This window comes from Aquarana catesbeiana, linkage group LG08 (assembly GCF_042186555.1).
Source record: "Aquarana catesbeiana isolate 2022-GZ linkage group LG08, ASM4218655v1, whole genome shotgun sequence".
Lineage (NCBI taxonomy): Eukaryota > Metazoa > Chordata > Amphibia > Anura > Ranidae > Aquarana > Aquarana catesbeiana.
This window is the reverse complement of record NC_133331.1, coordinates 255,225,652-255,243,304: the sequence shown is the minus strand read 5'-3', so window position 1 is coordinate 255,243,304 and position 17,653 is coordinate 255,225,652. Positions and strand designations below refer to the sequence as shown.

Sequence of the window (17,653 nt, the reverse complement as noted above, 5' to 3'; positions counted from 1 at the left end):
CGCTCCTCCTTCCCTACTGCCATTCTCAGTCCCTGGGTCACCCGCCGCCGCCTCTCTCGGTCTCAGTGGGAGGGGGGGTTCGGTTCACAGCTCTTACACACACAGCTCCCACACACCACCATGCTCAGCATCTGCCTGCCGTGGTTTCCCGCCAATCAGTGCAACAGCACCACCTGCTGTCTCCAATGAAAAACAAGGGAACTGGATCGAATGCCTTTGCAAAATACAGATACACCACAGGTAGTTGTGCTTACTACAGTGATTTTCAGTTTCCACGGAAATCCCACAGGTATGGCACATGCATGCATACATACATCGGTTCCCCAAATTCCCTCCAGCACATATCTACCCCCCAAATTTCCCCTCCTCAAACAAATCCTCTCCTCCCTTCCCCCACCCCAAATTCCACCTCCCCAGCACAAATCCTTACCCTTAAGCACAGATACTTCCCGCCCCCAAATCCCCCCAAGCACTAATTCTCTCTGCCAGAAATCCTCCATTCTAGCACAAATCATCTTCCCCTAAATCCCCCCTCTTAGCACAAATCTTCCCCAGCTCATTACCCCCACTACAAATCCTCTTCTCCTCCTAATTCCACCTCCCCAGCACAAATCTTCTCCTTCCTATATCCCCCTTAGCCCAAATCCTCCCCACCCTCGAATCCCCCTTCCAGCACGAATCCTCACCCCCTGCGACAATCTTGGTTATCCCTCTCCTCCCGTAGTATAATTCCCCTTCCTCCCTGACCTTACAGACCTCAATCACGCAGTTAGGAATTTAGATTTCTGTACGAATTCTGTTTTGTTTCAGAGCTTCAATACAAGGATTTTTTAACTGGCGTTACAAAATCAGAGTTGACTGCAAACTAGAAATTAAATTTTTACTAAAATAAAGTGGGGAAAATTCACTAAAACTAGAGCAGAAGCAAGCTAAATCTAGAGGCTGATTGGTTATGAAGCACAGCTGCTCCAGATCCTGTCTGTCAGTTTTAGTAATTTCCCCCAGTGACTGATTGTTCAGTGATTATACACAGTATATCATGAAGAATTTGAAAATGCATTACATTGTGGAATACATTAAAGTAGAACTAAAGGCAAAGCTTCTGCCCCTAAGTGCATAACTTTACGTTTATCGACGTTAAACCTCATTTGTCAAATAGTTGCCCAATTAAACAGTGCACTGAGTTTGGCTTGTAAGTTGGAGACATCTTGCAAGGACGTTATTCCACTGCATAGCTTGGTGTCATCTGCAGAGACTGAAATGGTACTTACATTGTAAGAATCATTAATCATTACTCTCCGAATTTGGTCTTTCAGACAGTTTTCTATCCATTTACAAACTGATCTTTCCAAGCCTGTAAAATTTACCTTACACATGAGCCGTGTGTGGGGAACTGTGTCAAATGTTATTGCAAAATCCAAGTATGCCACATCCACAGTCAGTTATTTGTCTAAACTTCTGGTTATTTCCTCATGAAAAGAAATCACATTTGTTTGACAACTTCAGTTTTTCGTGAATCCATGCTGTCTATTGCTTAATATGTTTTCTAGCAAACTCTTCTAATCCCGCTCCAATTTATCCAAAGCCAAAAAATAAAGTTTTGCCTTTAGTAATACTGTAAATGATGCTATTTTGTAATATATCGATGCAATATGCATATAAGTTACATGTAACTATTACTTTATGCTTCTACAGTTCATCATCTCAGGAAGTCTATCAGTCTCGGTGGAAGTCAAACAGAATCCAAGTCGAATGTTTGTAAGTCCATCATATGGGAAAGAAAGCGCTGAATTTAAGAGCTGATCTTAAAAGAAATAGCTAAATATATACCTGAAATGCATTTATGAAAAATATCTCACCCACTATTGGATTTGATTTTCTGTTTAGCCAGTCTTGTGACTCCAACATTAAAAACAAAAGTTTCAGGCGCACAGACCAGAGGCCAAGTGAAAAGTCAAAAAGAAAAATTAAATGTAGTTGTGGCCTTTGCTGTCCAAAACTCATAGACAAATGAGGACAGAAGATATAATCAAAGGGGTGAACAGCGCTGATCAGCAGACATAAATAGGACCCTCAGAGGCAAAGTAAAAACGTTTTGTTATTGTTAAAAAATAATAAAATGTTCACCAAGGCATACAGCAGTCAATTGATGGTCATGCAGAGACTTGGATTAAAAAACCGAGAGTACCTGGAGGCTGGAGCCGCATGGATGACACAGGGGCTTAGGGAAACCCAGCACAAAGCCGTTGGACAAAGAACACAGGAGCACCGCTGAAGGGGGGCCTGTCTAGGACTGTAAGGCCAGGGGTCCGATGAAGGGGGAACCAAACTGCAGGCACAGGAACTGTTGGGGCCAGTATACAGTGACCACTCGTACTGTGTATGAAGCCCGGAAGTGATGTCACAGCCTGGAGGAAGTCAGCCAAAGGAATCTGAAGATTATGGGCAAACCCTGCTGCTGGAACCAATTAGGAACTGTCGATGCCAAGGGAGCAAAGAGAGTCAGACATCGCCGACTGGAGACACTACATGTTTCGGGGACACGCACCTTATTCAGGTTATCTGAGTAGTCTGCTGAGTGTGAAGATTAAATAGGGAAAATGACCCGGAAGTATAAGTGTGGGAGGGGGAGGAGCTAGCAGCCCCTGTCATCCATACGGCCCCACCCACCGAGTGGATAGTAAGAATATCCAGTGCACAATACTTTATCAACAGTTGCATATCTTAAAAATGTACTGTTAAAAAGTAATAATATTGATTAAAAAAAAACACAATAATAATAATCCTAAAAATACATATGCATAAAAAATCTTTCAAATATATATGTGTATTTTGTATAACATACACGCGCAATCCCAGGCAGCACAGTGGTGTAGTGGTTAGCACTCTCACCCAGCAGCAAACAAGGGCTGCCAGTTCGAACCCCAACCACGACACCACCTGCCTGGAGCCTGCACGCTCTCCCTGTACATGGGTTATTATTACTAATAATAGAACATTTTAAATACACACATAATGTCTATATCTCAGAGAATGCAAAAAACGGATAAAAACAGCTAAGGTATATTATATAACTGTACGAACTTCAAGTTCCTCGTTCAACCCATTGGGAGAAAGAGTATTGAGATTATATTTTATAATATTTATTATAATTATTTATTTATTATTTTATTATATTTTATTTTTTAACAATAATAAAAAGTTTTTACTTTGCCTCTGAGGGTCCTATTTATGTCTGCTGATCAGCGCTGTTCACACCTTTGATTATATCTTGTGACCCCAACACAAATACCAGATAGCAGAGCCAAACTGAATAGCTCTGACTTATCTTTATTGCAGTTAGGTAACATGGCTTGATCACTTACCTGCCAACCTGAGGGGGCTGGCAGCTAAATGGCAGATGAGGTTCAATATTTAGAAATGTAAAATTCTGTACTTGGGTGTCAAAAAAACACATGCAAATTACACATTGGGAGGGGCTCCCCTGGGAGAATTAATGATGGAAAGGGATCAGGGGGTCCTTGTATATCATAGACTAGCAATAGCATGTGTAACGCTGGTAGATTTCCAATCTACCGCTGATAGGTAAATTTTGTGGGTTGCTTGTTAGGTGAAGTTAGATTTGCCTCTGTTCCAGCTTGGCTGAGTTGCGTGTAGTTCCACACTGTGCCGGTGGGTGTCGTTGTCACCATGGGCTGGTGTTGGAAAGGCAACGTGTTGAAGCGTATGAGTGCTCCTCTGTCCAGGAGACAACTCGGTGGAGGTGGTCCTCTGAGTTGCATTCTGGGAGAGGGTATTTATGGGACAGACGCCATGTTTAGGGGTTCATTTCCAGCCACCTGCTGGCCCTCCTGGCCGACAGGTATGCGTTAGGAGGACCACTTCGTGGTCCTCCATTCGGGAGGCCCACGTGGCTGCAGCGTGTGGGTGGGCCCAGAAGCCTGTCTGGGACCTACCACAGCAGCAGAGGAATGGTCCTGAGCTGTCTATCCAGAGTGAAAAAGCTAGACAACCGAGGAGATCCCAGGGGAGGACCCGTCATGGAAGGATCATGCAGAGTGCTGGTCTGGAGAGGGGCCTGGTGACTCGGTTGGAGGACGTATCCTGAAGTAGTCTTACTGCATAGTACTGCCGGGTTGGCTTAAAGGTTCAAGTACTGTGTCTGACATTCATCGCAAACCAATACATCCTGTGGCAGAGGATCGTACGGGTTTTATTCCAAACAAGTCTGTGGCAGAGACTTTTGTTCGTGCTACGTACTGGCTGCTAGGCAAGTGAGAGAGGCCTATCCAGGCGGGCAAAGATTGAATTCCACAAGGGGAGTGCATTCAACCATTCAACCACAAGTGTTCAATTCCAAAGAATGTTCCAAAGAAGACTAAGGAAAGGTATTTGAGCTTCCCTGCAACTTTCCTTCTGCCTCTTTCCTGCTACTTCCTTTGTTATTTGTTCATTAAAGCATTGGAAAATATACTCAAGTGTTGGTGTCTACATCATCCAGAGGTAAACTCTACGGGACCCTAGACCCGGTGCCGGTATCGAGAGTGAAGGTAACAGCCCGCTTGAAACCAGCAGCTCCACCAAGAGTTAGTGCTACACATGCAACACCAAGCCACAGCGAACAAAGCTTGCAAAAGACGGTCCTTCTAAAGGGCATACATTACAAGAGAGAGCTCAACCAATAGATACAAAAAAATAAAATAAACAAATAGAAAACTTCCATATACACAATTCTATACCCATAGTTGGTTCAGAGGAAGGCAACCCCCCCCCCCCCCCATCTAGATTGAGGGGCTAAAACCAATAAATGTGATCTCCTTGAAGTTGTCAAATCCCCTACTTTGAAAAAGTGATCTATTTTTCTCTGTTGTTACTGGTTTCTTATTTCTCTGCTGACCATATCAACAATTTTCCTTACAGGTGAAATCATTTATGTCCATGAACACTGTCAGTGCAATCGAAGCTCTTGGAAGCATCATCATATATTGTTATGATATTCATCGGTCTGAGTATTTTGGTGCCACTGTAAGTGCAGCAAGAATCTTAAAGACGTACTTATCTATCAAAGACTGTGTTAACTTTTTTTTTTTATTATAACTTAAAGTATTCAATATATCTTGGCAACTTTGCTAGAAAAAAGTTTTCAAATGTCTCAAAGTGGATTTCCTTGTTTGGATTCCTCATATACAGTTGTGCTCATAAGTTTACATACCCTTGCAAAATTTATGATTTCTTGGCTATTTTTCAGAGAAAATGAATGATAACACAAAAACTTTTCTTTCACTCATGGTTAGTGTTTGGTTAGTGTTTAGTGTTATGCCGCGTACACACGGTCGGATTTTCCGATGGAAAATGTGTGATAGGACCTTGTTGTCGGAAATTCCGACCGTGTGTAGGCTCCATCACACATTTTCCATCGGATTTTCCGACACGCAAAGTTTGAGAGCAGGATATAAAATTTTCCGACAACAAAATCCGTTGTCGGAAATTACGATCGTGTGTACACAAATCCGACGGACAAAGTGCCACGCATGCTCAGAATAAATAAAGAGATGAAAGCTATTGGCCACTGCCCCGTTTATAGTCCCGACGTACGTGTTTTACGTCACTGCGTTTAGAACGATCGGATTTTCCGACAACTTTGTGTGACCGTGTGTATGCAAGACAAGTTTGAGCCAACATCCGTCGGAAAAAATCCTAGGATTTTGTTGTCGGAATGTCCGAACAAAGTCCGACCGTGTGTACGGGGCATATGTGTTTGGCTGAAGCCATTTATTATCAATCAACTGTTTTGCTCTTTTTTAAATCATAATGAAAACAGAAAATACCCAAATTACCCGGATCCAAGGTTTACATACCCTGGTGATTTTGGCCTAACATGCACACAAGTTTTTTTTTTAATCAAAACTTGTTTATTGATAAATTGCTCATATGATACATAAAATCGTTGCAGTATAAAGACAAAGAAAAACAATACTTACAGTATATATCTCTGATAGTGTCTGAGCAATAACAGAAGATGGTGCAGATGATAAATTTCTTTTAACCTTTCCATCCTCAAAGAAGAAAAATTTAAAAGGGGTTTAACCAGCACTTTCGACCTATTATGATAAAACAGTTTTATACTTTTCTTCAGTTCACGGATAAAGCAAAGTCTAGTGCATAACCTTTAAACCTAACCAAACTTGTGTTTCCTGTCTCTCTCTTGCCCCCTCCCCCATCTGCTGATGGCTTTTTATTGAAGGAGTCTATCCATTACCAATTGTGGTGGAGCTAGGCTAGGGTCGTCCAGCCATGGTTGCCAATAAGATTACATTTTCCCACAGCGGCTGTAGGCCAACCGCTCTCTGAGAAGTAAAGAATTAACATATACAATCCAATGCTTTCCTGTGCCATCCAATACCATGCTATAAGTTTCCTGGCCAGGTACATCAGTCTAGTGATCATATGATACATGCCCCTTGGGTACATTTCCTCATCTATTGCCCCAAGCAAGTACACTAGGGGGTTCAGGGGAACAGGAACCTGAGCTAGTCTGGATATGAATTGAGACACCTCCGCCCAATACCGGCGGAGTTTTGGGCACCTCCAGAGCAAATGTATGAAGTCCCCCTGATGTACTTTACATTTTGGGCACAGGGGGGAGTCTCTACTTTACCAACTATGGAGTTGTATTGGCGTTCTATAGGCTCTATGTAGGATAAATAATTGTGACAGTTTATGAGATGCTGAAACAGATACCGCAGGTATTGACTCCAGGGCCATGTCCCACTGATCACCATCTATGTCTCCGATATCCTCTACCCACTTACTCCTACACTTGAGAGAGGGATGAGAGAGGCATGATCCTGGAAGAAGGACACCAGCTCCGCGTATATCCTAGATATAAGTCCCTTCCAGGGCCCTGGCCTGGAGGACCTCCATCAACAGAGGGGACAATGACACTGTTAAGGATTGGATCTGTTGCTGCGCCCACAGGGCATGTCTAAGTTGGAGGTATTTGTACAAACCCCTTGGGGTCAAGTGAAACTCCCCGCATATCTGTTCATAGATTTTCAGTACTGTCCCTTCGTATAGCTGTGGGAAGAACCAGATCCCATTTTCTCTCCATGGGGAGAATCCCTGTAGTTCCCGAAGTTCTGGGTATCTAAGGTTGTTCCACAATGGAGTGAAAGACTTTGGACCCCCAATCCCCATCGCCTTCTGAAATCCCTTCCATGCTTTTTTAAGGAGGTCACTGATGGGGGCTGAGGATACTTGGTGGATCCATTTCCATATGGGAGGCTGCCTTCAGCGAGGGGTTAGTCATGGTTACCAGGTTAATTATGGGGTCGCCACCTGCTTCCCCACCCCGCTAGTTGTTGAATTTGTGAGGCTAGGAAATAAATTTTAGGGTGCAATACAGCTAGTCCCCCCTTATCCTTTCCATATTGTAGGGGGTGGTCAGGCTGATCCTTGCTTTTTTCTTTTTCCATATCAGATCTCTCATTAGGGAGTCTATGCGTTTGAACCACTTGTTCGGGATCCACACAGGTGAATTGTGGAACACGTACAGGAGTTGCGGGGCCCATACCATTTTAAATAAATTTACTTGTGCTACCACTGACAAGGGTAGCTTACACCAACTGTTACATTTAGCCTTCTGCCTGTCTAGCAACGAACCCAAGTTCAGTCTAAGATAATCTGTAGGATCCGGGGACACCACCACCCCCAAATACTTAAAGCTGTGCGCAATGTCAATCTGACTTGCTCCTGTCGGCAAAGATGCCGCCAGGGGGTCAATAGGCATTAAGATTGACTTAGACCAATTTATGGTAAAGCCAGAGAATCCGCCAAAATCAGTTATAATACCCATCACTGTTCGCAGAGAAGCAGCGGTGTCACCCAGATAGATGAGTGCGTCATCCGCATACAGGGATATTTTGTCTTCCAGTAGGCCTCTATGAAATCCTACAACTTCTGGCTCGTTCCGGATCAGGATGGCTAGAGGCTCTACCGCTAAAGCGAACAGCAATGGGGATAGTGGCCATCCTTGACGGGTGCCCCTGTGTAGATTAAAGGAGGGGGATAAATTGTTATTGACACGGATCCTAGCCCTGGGCCCCGAGTATAACACCTTCACCCAAGCAATAAATTGGCTTCCCAGACCAAACCTTGCCAGGATTTCCAAGAGGTAGGGCCATTCCACGCTGTCAAAAGCCTTTGCAGCATCCAATGACAAAATGGCCCTACCTCCCCTTTGGATTATCCACCGGCACCTGCAGGTTCATAAACAGAGGCCGGATATTATGAGCCGTGGATCGGGAAGGAATAAACACAGACTGATCACGGTGGACCAATCCTCTTATCACTTGAGAGAGCCTGGTGGCCAAAACCCGTGCCAGCAACTTAACGTCTGTATTCAATAAAGAAATCGGACAGTATGAATCCGGCAGAAGCTTATCTTTGCCTGGCTTGTGAAGTACCACAATAATGGCCTCTTGCATACTATCAGGGAGGCTGCCTGTTTCTAAGGCCTCCGTGAGGGCCTGCAATAGAGGTGGGAGAAGAACCTCACCATATTTGGAGTATACCTCGGCCGGCAGCCCGTCTGCGCCCGGTGATTTGTGATGAGGTGCATCTGCTAGAGCATCTGCCAACTCTGTCAGAGTGATTGGGGCATTCAACAATTCCCTGTCAGCATCTGAGATCTGGGGAAAAGGGCAGTTCTGTAAGAATGTGGTTAATTCTATGGAAGTATAGTTAGTTTTAGAGGCATGTAATCCATTATAGAATTGGTGAAATTCTTTTAGTATGTCAGAGTTACAGGTATGTACTTCCCCGGTAGCTGTCTTAATGGCTGTAATAATAGTAGAATCCCTTTGCTCTCTAGCCACTAGGGCCAGGAGATGGCCTGTATTTTCCCCCTCCTCAAAAGGGGTTCACTCTTCACAATGGACGGCCAGAAGAAACAATGGCATCCAACCGCACCCAAAATGGGGAGTGATCAGCTAGGAGGCATGGTTCATATGCTGAGTCCCTCACCCGCTGCAATAATGCACTATTATCTAACCCCATGTCAATGCAGGAGAGTCCATCATGTGTGGCCTGAGTGGCAGGAATAACATTTATCATCGGGATGTCTTTCTCGCCACACATCATGAAGCCCCAGTTCAATAAGCAGGGAGGCAAAGGCCGTCTTTTATGTATTAGGTCTCGCTGCCCTGAGTGTTAAGGGCATCCTATCCAGGCGTGAGTCCAGGGTGTTGTTAAAATCCCCCAGGGCCGTTACTGGTACATCTGGGAATAACGCCATAAACTGAGCTAGGCTCCGAAGGGGGATCACTGAGAATGGCGGAGGGATATATATTGCTGCAATAATGCACATAAACTCGTTTAATTTGCACAATAAGAAAACAAATTTACCCTCTCTGTCAACCTGCTGTTGAATGCATTCAAATGTGACAGTGGCAGAAATCAGTACACTAACCCCCCTGGAGTAGGAGGAGTGTGTAGAATGAAACTTTATTGCATATATTCACAGGAGCGCAGCAGGTGGACAGAGTCAGATTGCAAATGTGTCTCTTGGAGACAGACTAGATGTGGTTGCATCCTACCAAAGAATTTAAAAATTGCAAAATTTCTCTTAACCTTGTCACCCATGCCTCTTACATTTCATGATAGGAGTAGCAGGCCCTTGTTAGCTATATCAGCTATGAGAAATAATGCGTGAGGTGCACAGTCCTCCTCCCCTCCCACAGCCCAATCAGTACAGTGTTTAGGGCAAACCTGAGATTTAGAGTCATATAGAACGTGCTTGAACACAACTTTACCCAACCATTAGAGTAAGTGTTCTTGCACCACCTAGTGGAAGTTTGGAGCATGGTCATCAAAGTCAGAGTCTTCAGGTGTTTCTTCTGTTGAAAGATAAATGTCAAGGAGAGGGAGAGAGAGAGCAACTTTTTGGAGAAACAAAAATCAATACCGTCTTCGGCCAACTGGGCCCAAAAGAAGGCAGAGTAACAACCCCAAACACTTAGAGGGATAAGTCCTTGCAGGACCATCTTATGGAGGCTCAATAGCAGCTGTGCGGCTGATTGCCAATAAGTGCCATAAACAACAGTGCACATATGAATCAAACTGAGCAAACTTTGTCTGATGTAGGGATGTCAGACTGCATGAGCTATTCCCGCTGGTCTGCTAGGAATCTGTAAAAGCACATTTGAAGTGCGTTAAATTGAGATTGTCCCAATGTTGCTAGGGTGGCTTCTGCGCCAAAAGCCCTTCCTCCCTGTCCCTGGCGACCCAATGCATTGCAGTCGTGGGGTTGTCAAAGAAGTGTGTGTTGCCGTTGGTGATAACTTTCAGCTTTGCAGGATAGAGCATAAAGTATTGGACATTGAGAATGCGCAGCCTCTTTTTAATATCCATGAACTTGGATCTTTGCCTCTGAACTTCTGCAGAGAAATCCAGAAATAGGGAAATCTTAGCATTGTCCACTTTTAGTATACCAGCAGCCCAGGCCTTACTCAAGATGGTGTTTAATCTTTATAGTTCAGCAAGCAGAACAAAAAGGGTCTTGGCAGGGCACCCTGCGGTGGGTGCCTTGCAGGGACTCTGTGCGCCCTCTCCACTGCAAACATGGGGGACAGAGCATCGCGGCTAAAGGTGTCCGTGAGCCATGCTTCAATGAAGGCCACTGGGTTTTTACCCTCTGCTCTTTCAGGGACTCCGAATGTGTGTATATTGTTTCTGCCTAAACGATTCTCCATGTCCCCTAAACGGGCTGCGTTGGCCGAGGACACAGATTGTATGTGTCTAACATCTCTTTGCAGGGGCTGCCATTCATCCTCTAATGTGCTGAGGCGACCCTCTAAGGCAGACGTGCGCTCCCGCAGCTTCTGCATATCTTGCCTGACCAGGGATATCTCAACTTTCATGCCCTTCACCTCCCCTGTCAAGTCTGCAATGGAGGAGATACATGTTGTCACCGCTGTCAGTATGTCCCTTAATGTGGGCTCAGGGTCAGCCCCGTCTTGCAGGGAAGCCGCCGCCATTTTGGAGGTCTGAGGCCTAGTACTCACAGTTGATGAGGCCTGGGTATCTTCCAGGGGGTGTCCGGTAATAGTTTAGGCCCCGCTCCTCTCCTGGATATGTCTGCACAGTAATACACCCAGTGGGGTGTAGCGGATTAGCCGCGGTAACAAACGCTGGTGTTCCCCAGTCTGTGCTGCAGAGGATGGCGGTGCTTTAAGCATGATTAGGCGGGATCTTCAGCGGAGCTAGCTCAGACACATCCTATCGCATGCCTTGCGTAGCCACGCCCCCCAACATGCACACAAGTTGACACAAGTTGACACAAGGATTAAAGCTAACCATCATCATCTGTGATCTCTTTGCTTGTAATTAGTGTGGTTGCATAAAAGGTCAGTGAGTCTCTGGACTCCTGACAGACCCTTGCATCTTCCATCCAGTGCTGCACTAACGTTTCTGGATTCTGACTCATGGGGAAGGCAAAAGAATCGTCAAAGGATCTGCGGGAAAAGTTAGTTGAACTGTATAAAACAGGAAAGGGATATAAAAGGATATCCAAGGAATTGAGAATGCTAATGAGCAGTGTTCAAACTCTAATCAAGAAGTGGAAAATGAGGAGTCAGGTAGACTGTCAGGTAGACAGGTGGTCAGGTAGTCAGGTAGAAAATTTCAGCCACAACTGCCAGGAAAATAGTTTGGGATGTAAAGAAAAACCCGCAAATAACTTCAGGTGAAATACAGTACTCTCTGAAAATATGTGGTGTGGCTGTTTCAAGATGCACAATAAGGAGGCACTTGAAGAAAGATGGGCTGCATGGTCGAGCAGGCCCGGATTTACTCCCTTTGCCGCCCCAAGGCCGGGTCCTTCAATGCCGCCCCCCCCACATACACACACAAACACATACACACACACACCACCATTCTCGTCCTTTATCGATGACTGCTACAATAAATCAATTAAAAACATATCTCCACACACGAGAACACTGAAAATAACTGGCTTTAATTGTACAGACTGAAAATACTTCAGGGTAAGCGCGCGAGGGGTAAGGATTTTTCGTGGGCAATGGCTGGTGATAGTGCTTCAATCATCCCCGGAACCATGGTTGTTATGGTGTCAGGATGATTGAAACGCATTATTTCTATCATTACATTGTAATATAAAATGAAATAGTTCAACTCACCATAATGCAGAATCATTGGAAGCCCTGAGCGTGTCACCTGCCACCGTCGCTTGTCACTTGCCATTATGCCTGCCACCAGATGGGGATGTCACTTGCCTCTATGCCTGCCACCAGATGAGGATGTCACTTGCCTCTATGCCTGCCACCAGATGAGGATGTCACTTGCCATGCTGCCTGCCACCAGTTGGGGATGTCAGTTGCCACGCTGCCTGCCACCAGATGGGGATGTCACTTGCCACCATGCCTGCCACCAGATGGGGATGTCACTTGCCACTATGCCTGCCACCAAATGGGGATGTCACTTGCCACCATACCTGCCACCAGATGGAGATGTCACTTGACACGCTGCCTGCCACCAGATGGGGATGTCACTTGCCACTATGCCTGCCACCAAATGGGGATGTCACTTGCCTCTATGCCTGCCACCAGATGGGAATGTCACTTGCCACGATGCCACCAGATGGGGATGTCACTTGCCACGCTGCCTGCCACCAGATGGGAATGTCACTTGCCACGCTGCCTGCCACCAGATGGGAATGTCACTTGCCACGCTGCCTGCCACCAGATGGGAATGTCACTTGCCACCATGCCTGCCACCAGATGGGGATGTCACTTGCCACCATGCCTGCCACCAGATGGGAATGTCACTTGCCACCATGCCTGCCACCAGATGGGAATGTCACTTGCCACGCTGCCTGCCACCAGATGGGAATGTCACATGCCACGCTGCCTGCCACCAGATGGGAATGTCACTTGCCACGCTGCCTACCACCAGATGTGGATGTCACTTGCCACCATGCCTGCCTCCAGATGGGAATGTCACTTGCCACCATGCCTGCCACCAGATGGGGATGTCACTTGCCACCATGCCTGCCACCAGATGGGGATGTCACTTGCCACCATGCCTGCCACCAGATGGGGATGTCACTTGCCACCATGCCTGCCACCAGACGGGGATGTCACTTGCCATGCTCCCTGCCACCAGATGGGGATGTCACTTGCCATGCTGCCTTCTATCAGATGGAGGAGGGCGGAACAGCGGTGCGGGCAATGAGAGATGTCATCTCTCTCCCCCGCTGCCGCACCGCTGACATTACATTGATTTTTTCAAAAATGGCGCTGGGCTGCGCAATCACGCTACTGCGCATGCGCCGCCCGGCCGAGCGCATACGAGCTTTCCCAAGCCCGGCCGGCTTCGGAACGGCGCATGCGCAGTTGCGTGGTTGGCTCGCGGCCATCTTTTCTACGGGCACCGGTGCCCCTAATAGAGTTTAATGGGCAGCCCGAATAGGGGGGCGGCCGCGAAGTCGCCGCAGGAGCGGCGCCGCCCCTGCACCACTGCCGCCCCAAGGCCTGGTCTCGGTGGCCTTGTGGCAAATCTGGCCCTGTGGTCGAGTTGCCAGAAGAAAGCCATTACTACGCAAATGCCACAAAGTATCCCGCTTACAATACGCCAAACAGCACCGAGACAAGCCTTAAACCTTCTGGCACAAAGACATTTGAAGTGATAAGACCAAAATTGAGCTTTTTGGCCACAACCATAAACGCTACATTTGGAGAGGCCTATGATGAAAGGTACACCATTCCTACTGTGAAACACGGAGGTGGATGGCTGATGTTTTGGGGATGTGTGAGGTACAAAGGCACAGGAAATTTGGTCAGACAAGATGAATGCAGTATGTTATCAAAAAATACTGGAGGAACATTTGCATTCATCAGCCAGGAAGCTGCGCATGGGACGTACTTGGACATTCCAACATGACAATGATCCAAAACACAAGGCCAAGTCGACCTGTCATTGGCTACAGCAGAATAAAGTGAAGGTTCTGGAGTGGTCATCTCAGTCTCCTGACCTCAATATCATTGAGCCACTCTGGGGAGATCTCAAAAGTACAGTTCATGCAAGGCAGCCCAAGAATTTACAGGAACTGGAGGCTTTTTTGCCAAGAGGAATGGGCAGCTTTACCATCTGAGAAGATAAAGAGCCTCATCCACAAATACCACAAAGAATTCAAGCTGTCATTGATGTTAAAGGGGGCAATACACGGTATTAAGAACTGAGGTATGTAAACTTTTGATCAGGGTTATTTGGGTAGTTTCTGTTGTCATTATGATTTAAAAAGAGTAAACACAGTTGATCGATAATAAATAGCTTCAGCCAAACACTAACCACGAGTGAAAGAAAAATTTGTGTTGTCATTCATAGTCTCTGAAAAATGGCCAATAAACCATAAATTTTGCCAGGGTATGTAAACTTATGAGCACAACTGTAAAACATCACATGATAGAACTCTTTTTTTATTTAAAAAAATCCATATAAAAGAAGATTAATGTACCTGGCATTTAAAAACACTTAAAGTCTACTCTGCAGTGCATGTAACTATAGCTCTCATCTGATTTTAATTAGTTGGTTCTATAAACTTCAGCGCAATTATGTACTATCTTGTAACTGAAATGCATTTAGACTACAGCTAGCACTACATGCGTTTCCACATAAGTATCAGAATATACCGTTATCTCAGTGCAGCGCTGTGTTATGATATATGATCAAATGTGCCTAAAACATAACATGCATGACAAACCAACATATAAACAACAAATTCCATCAATAAAATATTCACTTAAATAACATGCATAATAACCTTCTTTATAAATTAATGTCATTAACCACTTGCTTACAGTGCACTTATACACCCTTCCTGCCCAGGCCAATTTTCAGCTTTCAGCGCTTTCACACTTTGAATTAAACTGCACAGTCATGCAACACTGTACCCATATGAAATTTTTATCATTTTTTCACACAAATATAGCTTTCTTTTGGTGATATTAAATCACCACTGTGTTTTTTTGGGTTTTTTTTTGCTGAATAAAGAAAAAAAGAACAAAAATTTGAAAAAAAAAAAAAAAAAAACGTTTTTCATATTTTGTTATAAAATTTTGCAAACAGGTAATTTTTCATCTTCACTGATGTGCGCTGATGAAAAACCCCTATTAGGCTGCAATGATGGGCACTGATGAGGCTGCACTGGTGGGCATTGATCAGGATGCATTAATGAGGATGCACTGATGGGCACTGGTAGGCGGCACTGATAGGCAGCATTGATAAGTGACACTGATGATGAGGCACCGATGGGCACTGATTGGCAGCACTGATGGGCACTAATAAGTGGCACTAATTAGCAGTATTGATGGGCACTGACAGATGGCACTGGTGGTCACTGATTAGCAGCACTGCAGGTCACTGATTAGCGGCATTGCAGGACACTAAGGAGACCAATGTCCATCTAACAGAAGCCGGATAATGGCTTTCTTCTTTTCTTCACGCTGACAGTGTGAGGGGGAAAAAAAGGGCAATAACTGGCTTCTGTTTACTTCCGTGATCAGCTGTCATTGGCTGATACTTGTGGTAAAGTGCCCGCTATGATCAGCGAGGAAGAGACTCAGAGATCATAGAGCACGCGCACCCCAGTGCAAGAATGGGAGGATGTCCTTGTACACCCTCCCATTATTTTAAGCCCGCGCTGTTGCCGTCTGTCACATACCAGGTGTGAGGCGGAGATGTTGAGAGGGCTCCCCTTGTGGCTAAGTGCAGTGCTCCCCTGGAAGTGGTACAGGGAGAGCAGTGCCCAGAGAAGCACGGTTTGCCAGTTACTGAGGTTTGAAGAGCTGGTCATTGGAAGGTAGCTGAAACAAGCAGGGTGGACTGTAGAGCAGATGTGCTTGAGAGGTATCAGGTGAATTTGGCAGAGGAGCAAACCAGGAACAGAACCAGGAGCCAGGCCACTGGTCATACACTGAAAAATTATGTTCAGGTAGCAAGACTGGAACAAGCCGGGGTCATACACGGTAAGACAGATTTGCAGCATAGTCGGTGAGCCAAGCCAAGATCAAACACAGTGGAGCACAGGTCAGAGCAAGCCAGGTCGGTAACGGGAAATCAAGAATCAGGATACACAGAAGCACAGGGGAGCTGACGATAATCCAGCAATGCACAGATGTCAGCAGCAGGTTTATATAGGCCAGGAGATAAAAACAGAATCTGTTGCGCTTAATAAAACATATAGTAGAAGCTGCTGACACAAAAATTGCTGGATACAATTGAAGAGATATCAATAGGAATGGTGCAGCGCTAAAAAATATTAATGTAAAAATGTCCCAATAAGAACCAAAATAAATGTGGTCAAACAAAAGTCCTCTCCATCAGGAAGAAATAATAATCTAATCAGCGAGATCCATATTGAAAGAAGACACAGAAGAGAGATGAAAACACCGTCACCAACACCCAAACAAACTGACCCTTACCATCAGTGTATGGGTTATACACGTGTGTAGAAAAAAGGCAGTCTTCATAGAATAAACCAACGATCTTCTAATGGAGTAGCACCAACATATTCCCCTCTGAACTAAATGGAAGGCTTTAGATCTCCTTTTGGTAGCTGGATATTAAACCAAGTATATTCCAGTATGCATATGCACCTCAAGATCGTGGTACGTAGGGAATAAAAAGAAAACGCTCATTGCGCAATCTCCATAAACAAGGATAATTTATTGTAAAGATAAAAACCACTCACATTTAGTAAGAAGGTATACAGCAGTGTGAAGCGTCCGGCGCTTCTAACCACAAAGATGGCCACCGTGTCACCGTCCCACCGTGTCCTGCGTCGCCAGTCTCTATCATCGCCCAACGTTTCGTCATCAACATGCGTCTTCAGGGGCCCCTTATTTTGACATTTTTAAATTAATATTTTTTTAGCGCTGCACCATTCCTATTGATGGGCCAGGAGATGCCAGCATGTCATGTTGTGCCTGCGTGCTTCCGTTCGCACCATCACACTTCTGCGTGCGCCCGTTCACACCAATGCACATGGGAGTGCGCCTGATGTACCCATAATGGCCATTGGCAGGATTGCCAGTTCTTTGACCATTCCCCTGACAGTGCCCCCCTCCCCCCCAAGGGGTAGCCTCTGGAGTTCTCTTCTGCTGAACACCCCTTCCATTTGATAAGAAAAAAAAGGTAAGTTTTTGCTTACCTCTCTTCTGACAGTCCAGGATGGCTTCCACCTTGATTTCTGGTTCATCACCCACAGAGACTGGAGGAGGTACCACTTCTTCTCTCTCAGGGAAAGGGCTTGGTATGGCTGGCTTAAGCAGAGAGACATGAAACACCGGATGAATCTTATAAGACCTTGGCATGGCAAGTTCAAATGCCCCAGGATTAACTTCTCTCTCGACTTCGAATGAAACGACAAACTTTGGCCCCAAATTCCTGGAAGGACAACACAACTTAAGGTTCATTGAAGACCGCCATACCTTGTCTCCAACCTTGAAGCTAGTACTGCTTCTTCTTTTCCTGTCATATTGTCTCTTGAAGTCCTCTTGGGCCTTCTGCATGGTTTCTCGGAGGGTCTGAAAATTCGTCTGGATGAAGGTTATCCGATCTTGAACTGCTGGTACTA

At 45.5% G+C, this 17,653-nt stretch overlaps 1 protein-coding gene across 1 annotated transcript in view; it reads left to right on the top strand.

Annotated features, from left to right (window-relative positions):
* LOC141105350 (membrane-spanning 4-domains subfamily A member 15-like) overlaps window positions 1-17,653 on the top strand; it is a 70,516-nt gene that overhangs the window by 36,874 nt on the left and 15,989 nt on the right. The window contains exons 4-5 of the mRNA XM_073595214.1: window positions 1,696-1,758; window positions 4,921-5,025. Coding sequence (XP_073451315.1) covers window positions 1,696-1,758; window positions 4,921-5,025 — 168 coding nt within the window. The remainder of the gene's footprint in view (window positions 1-1,695; window positions 1,759-4,920; window positions 5,026-17,653) is intronic.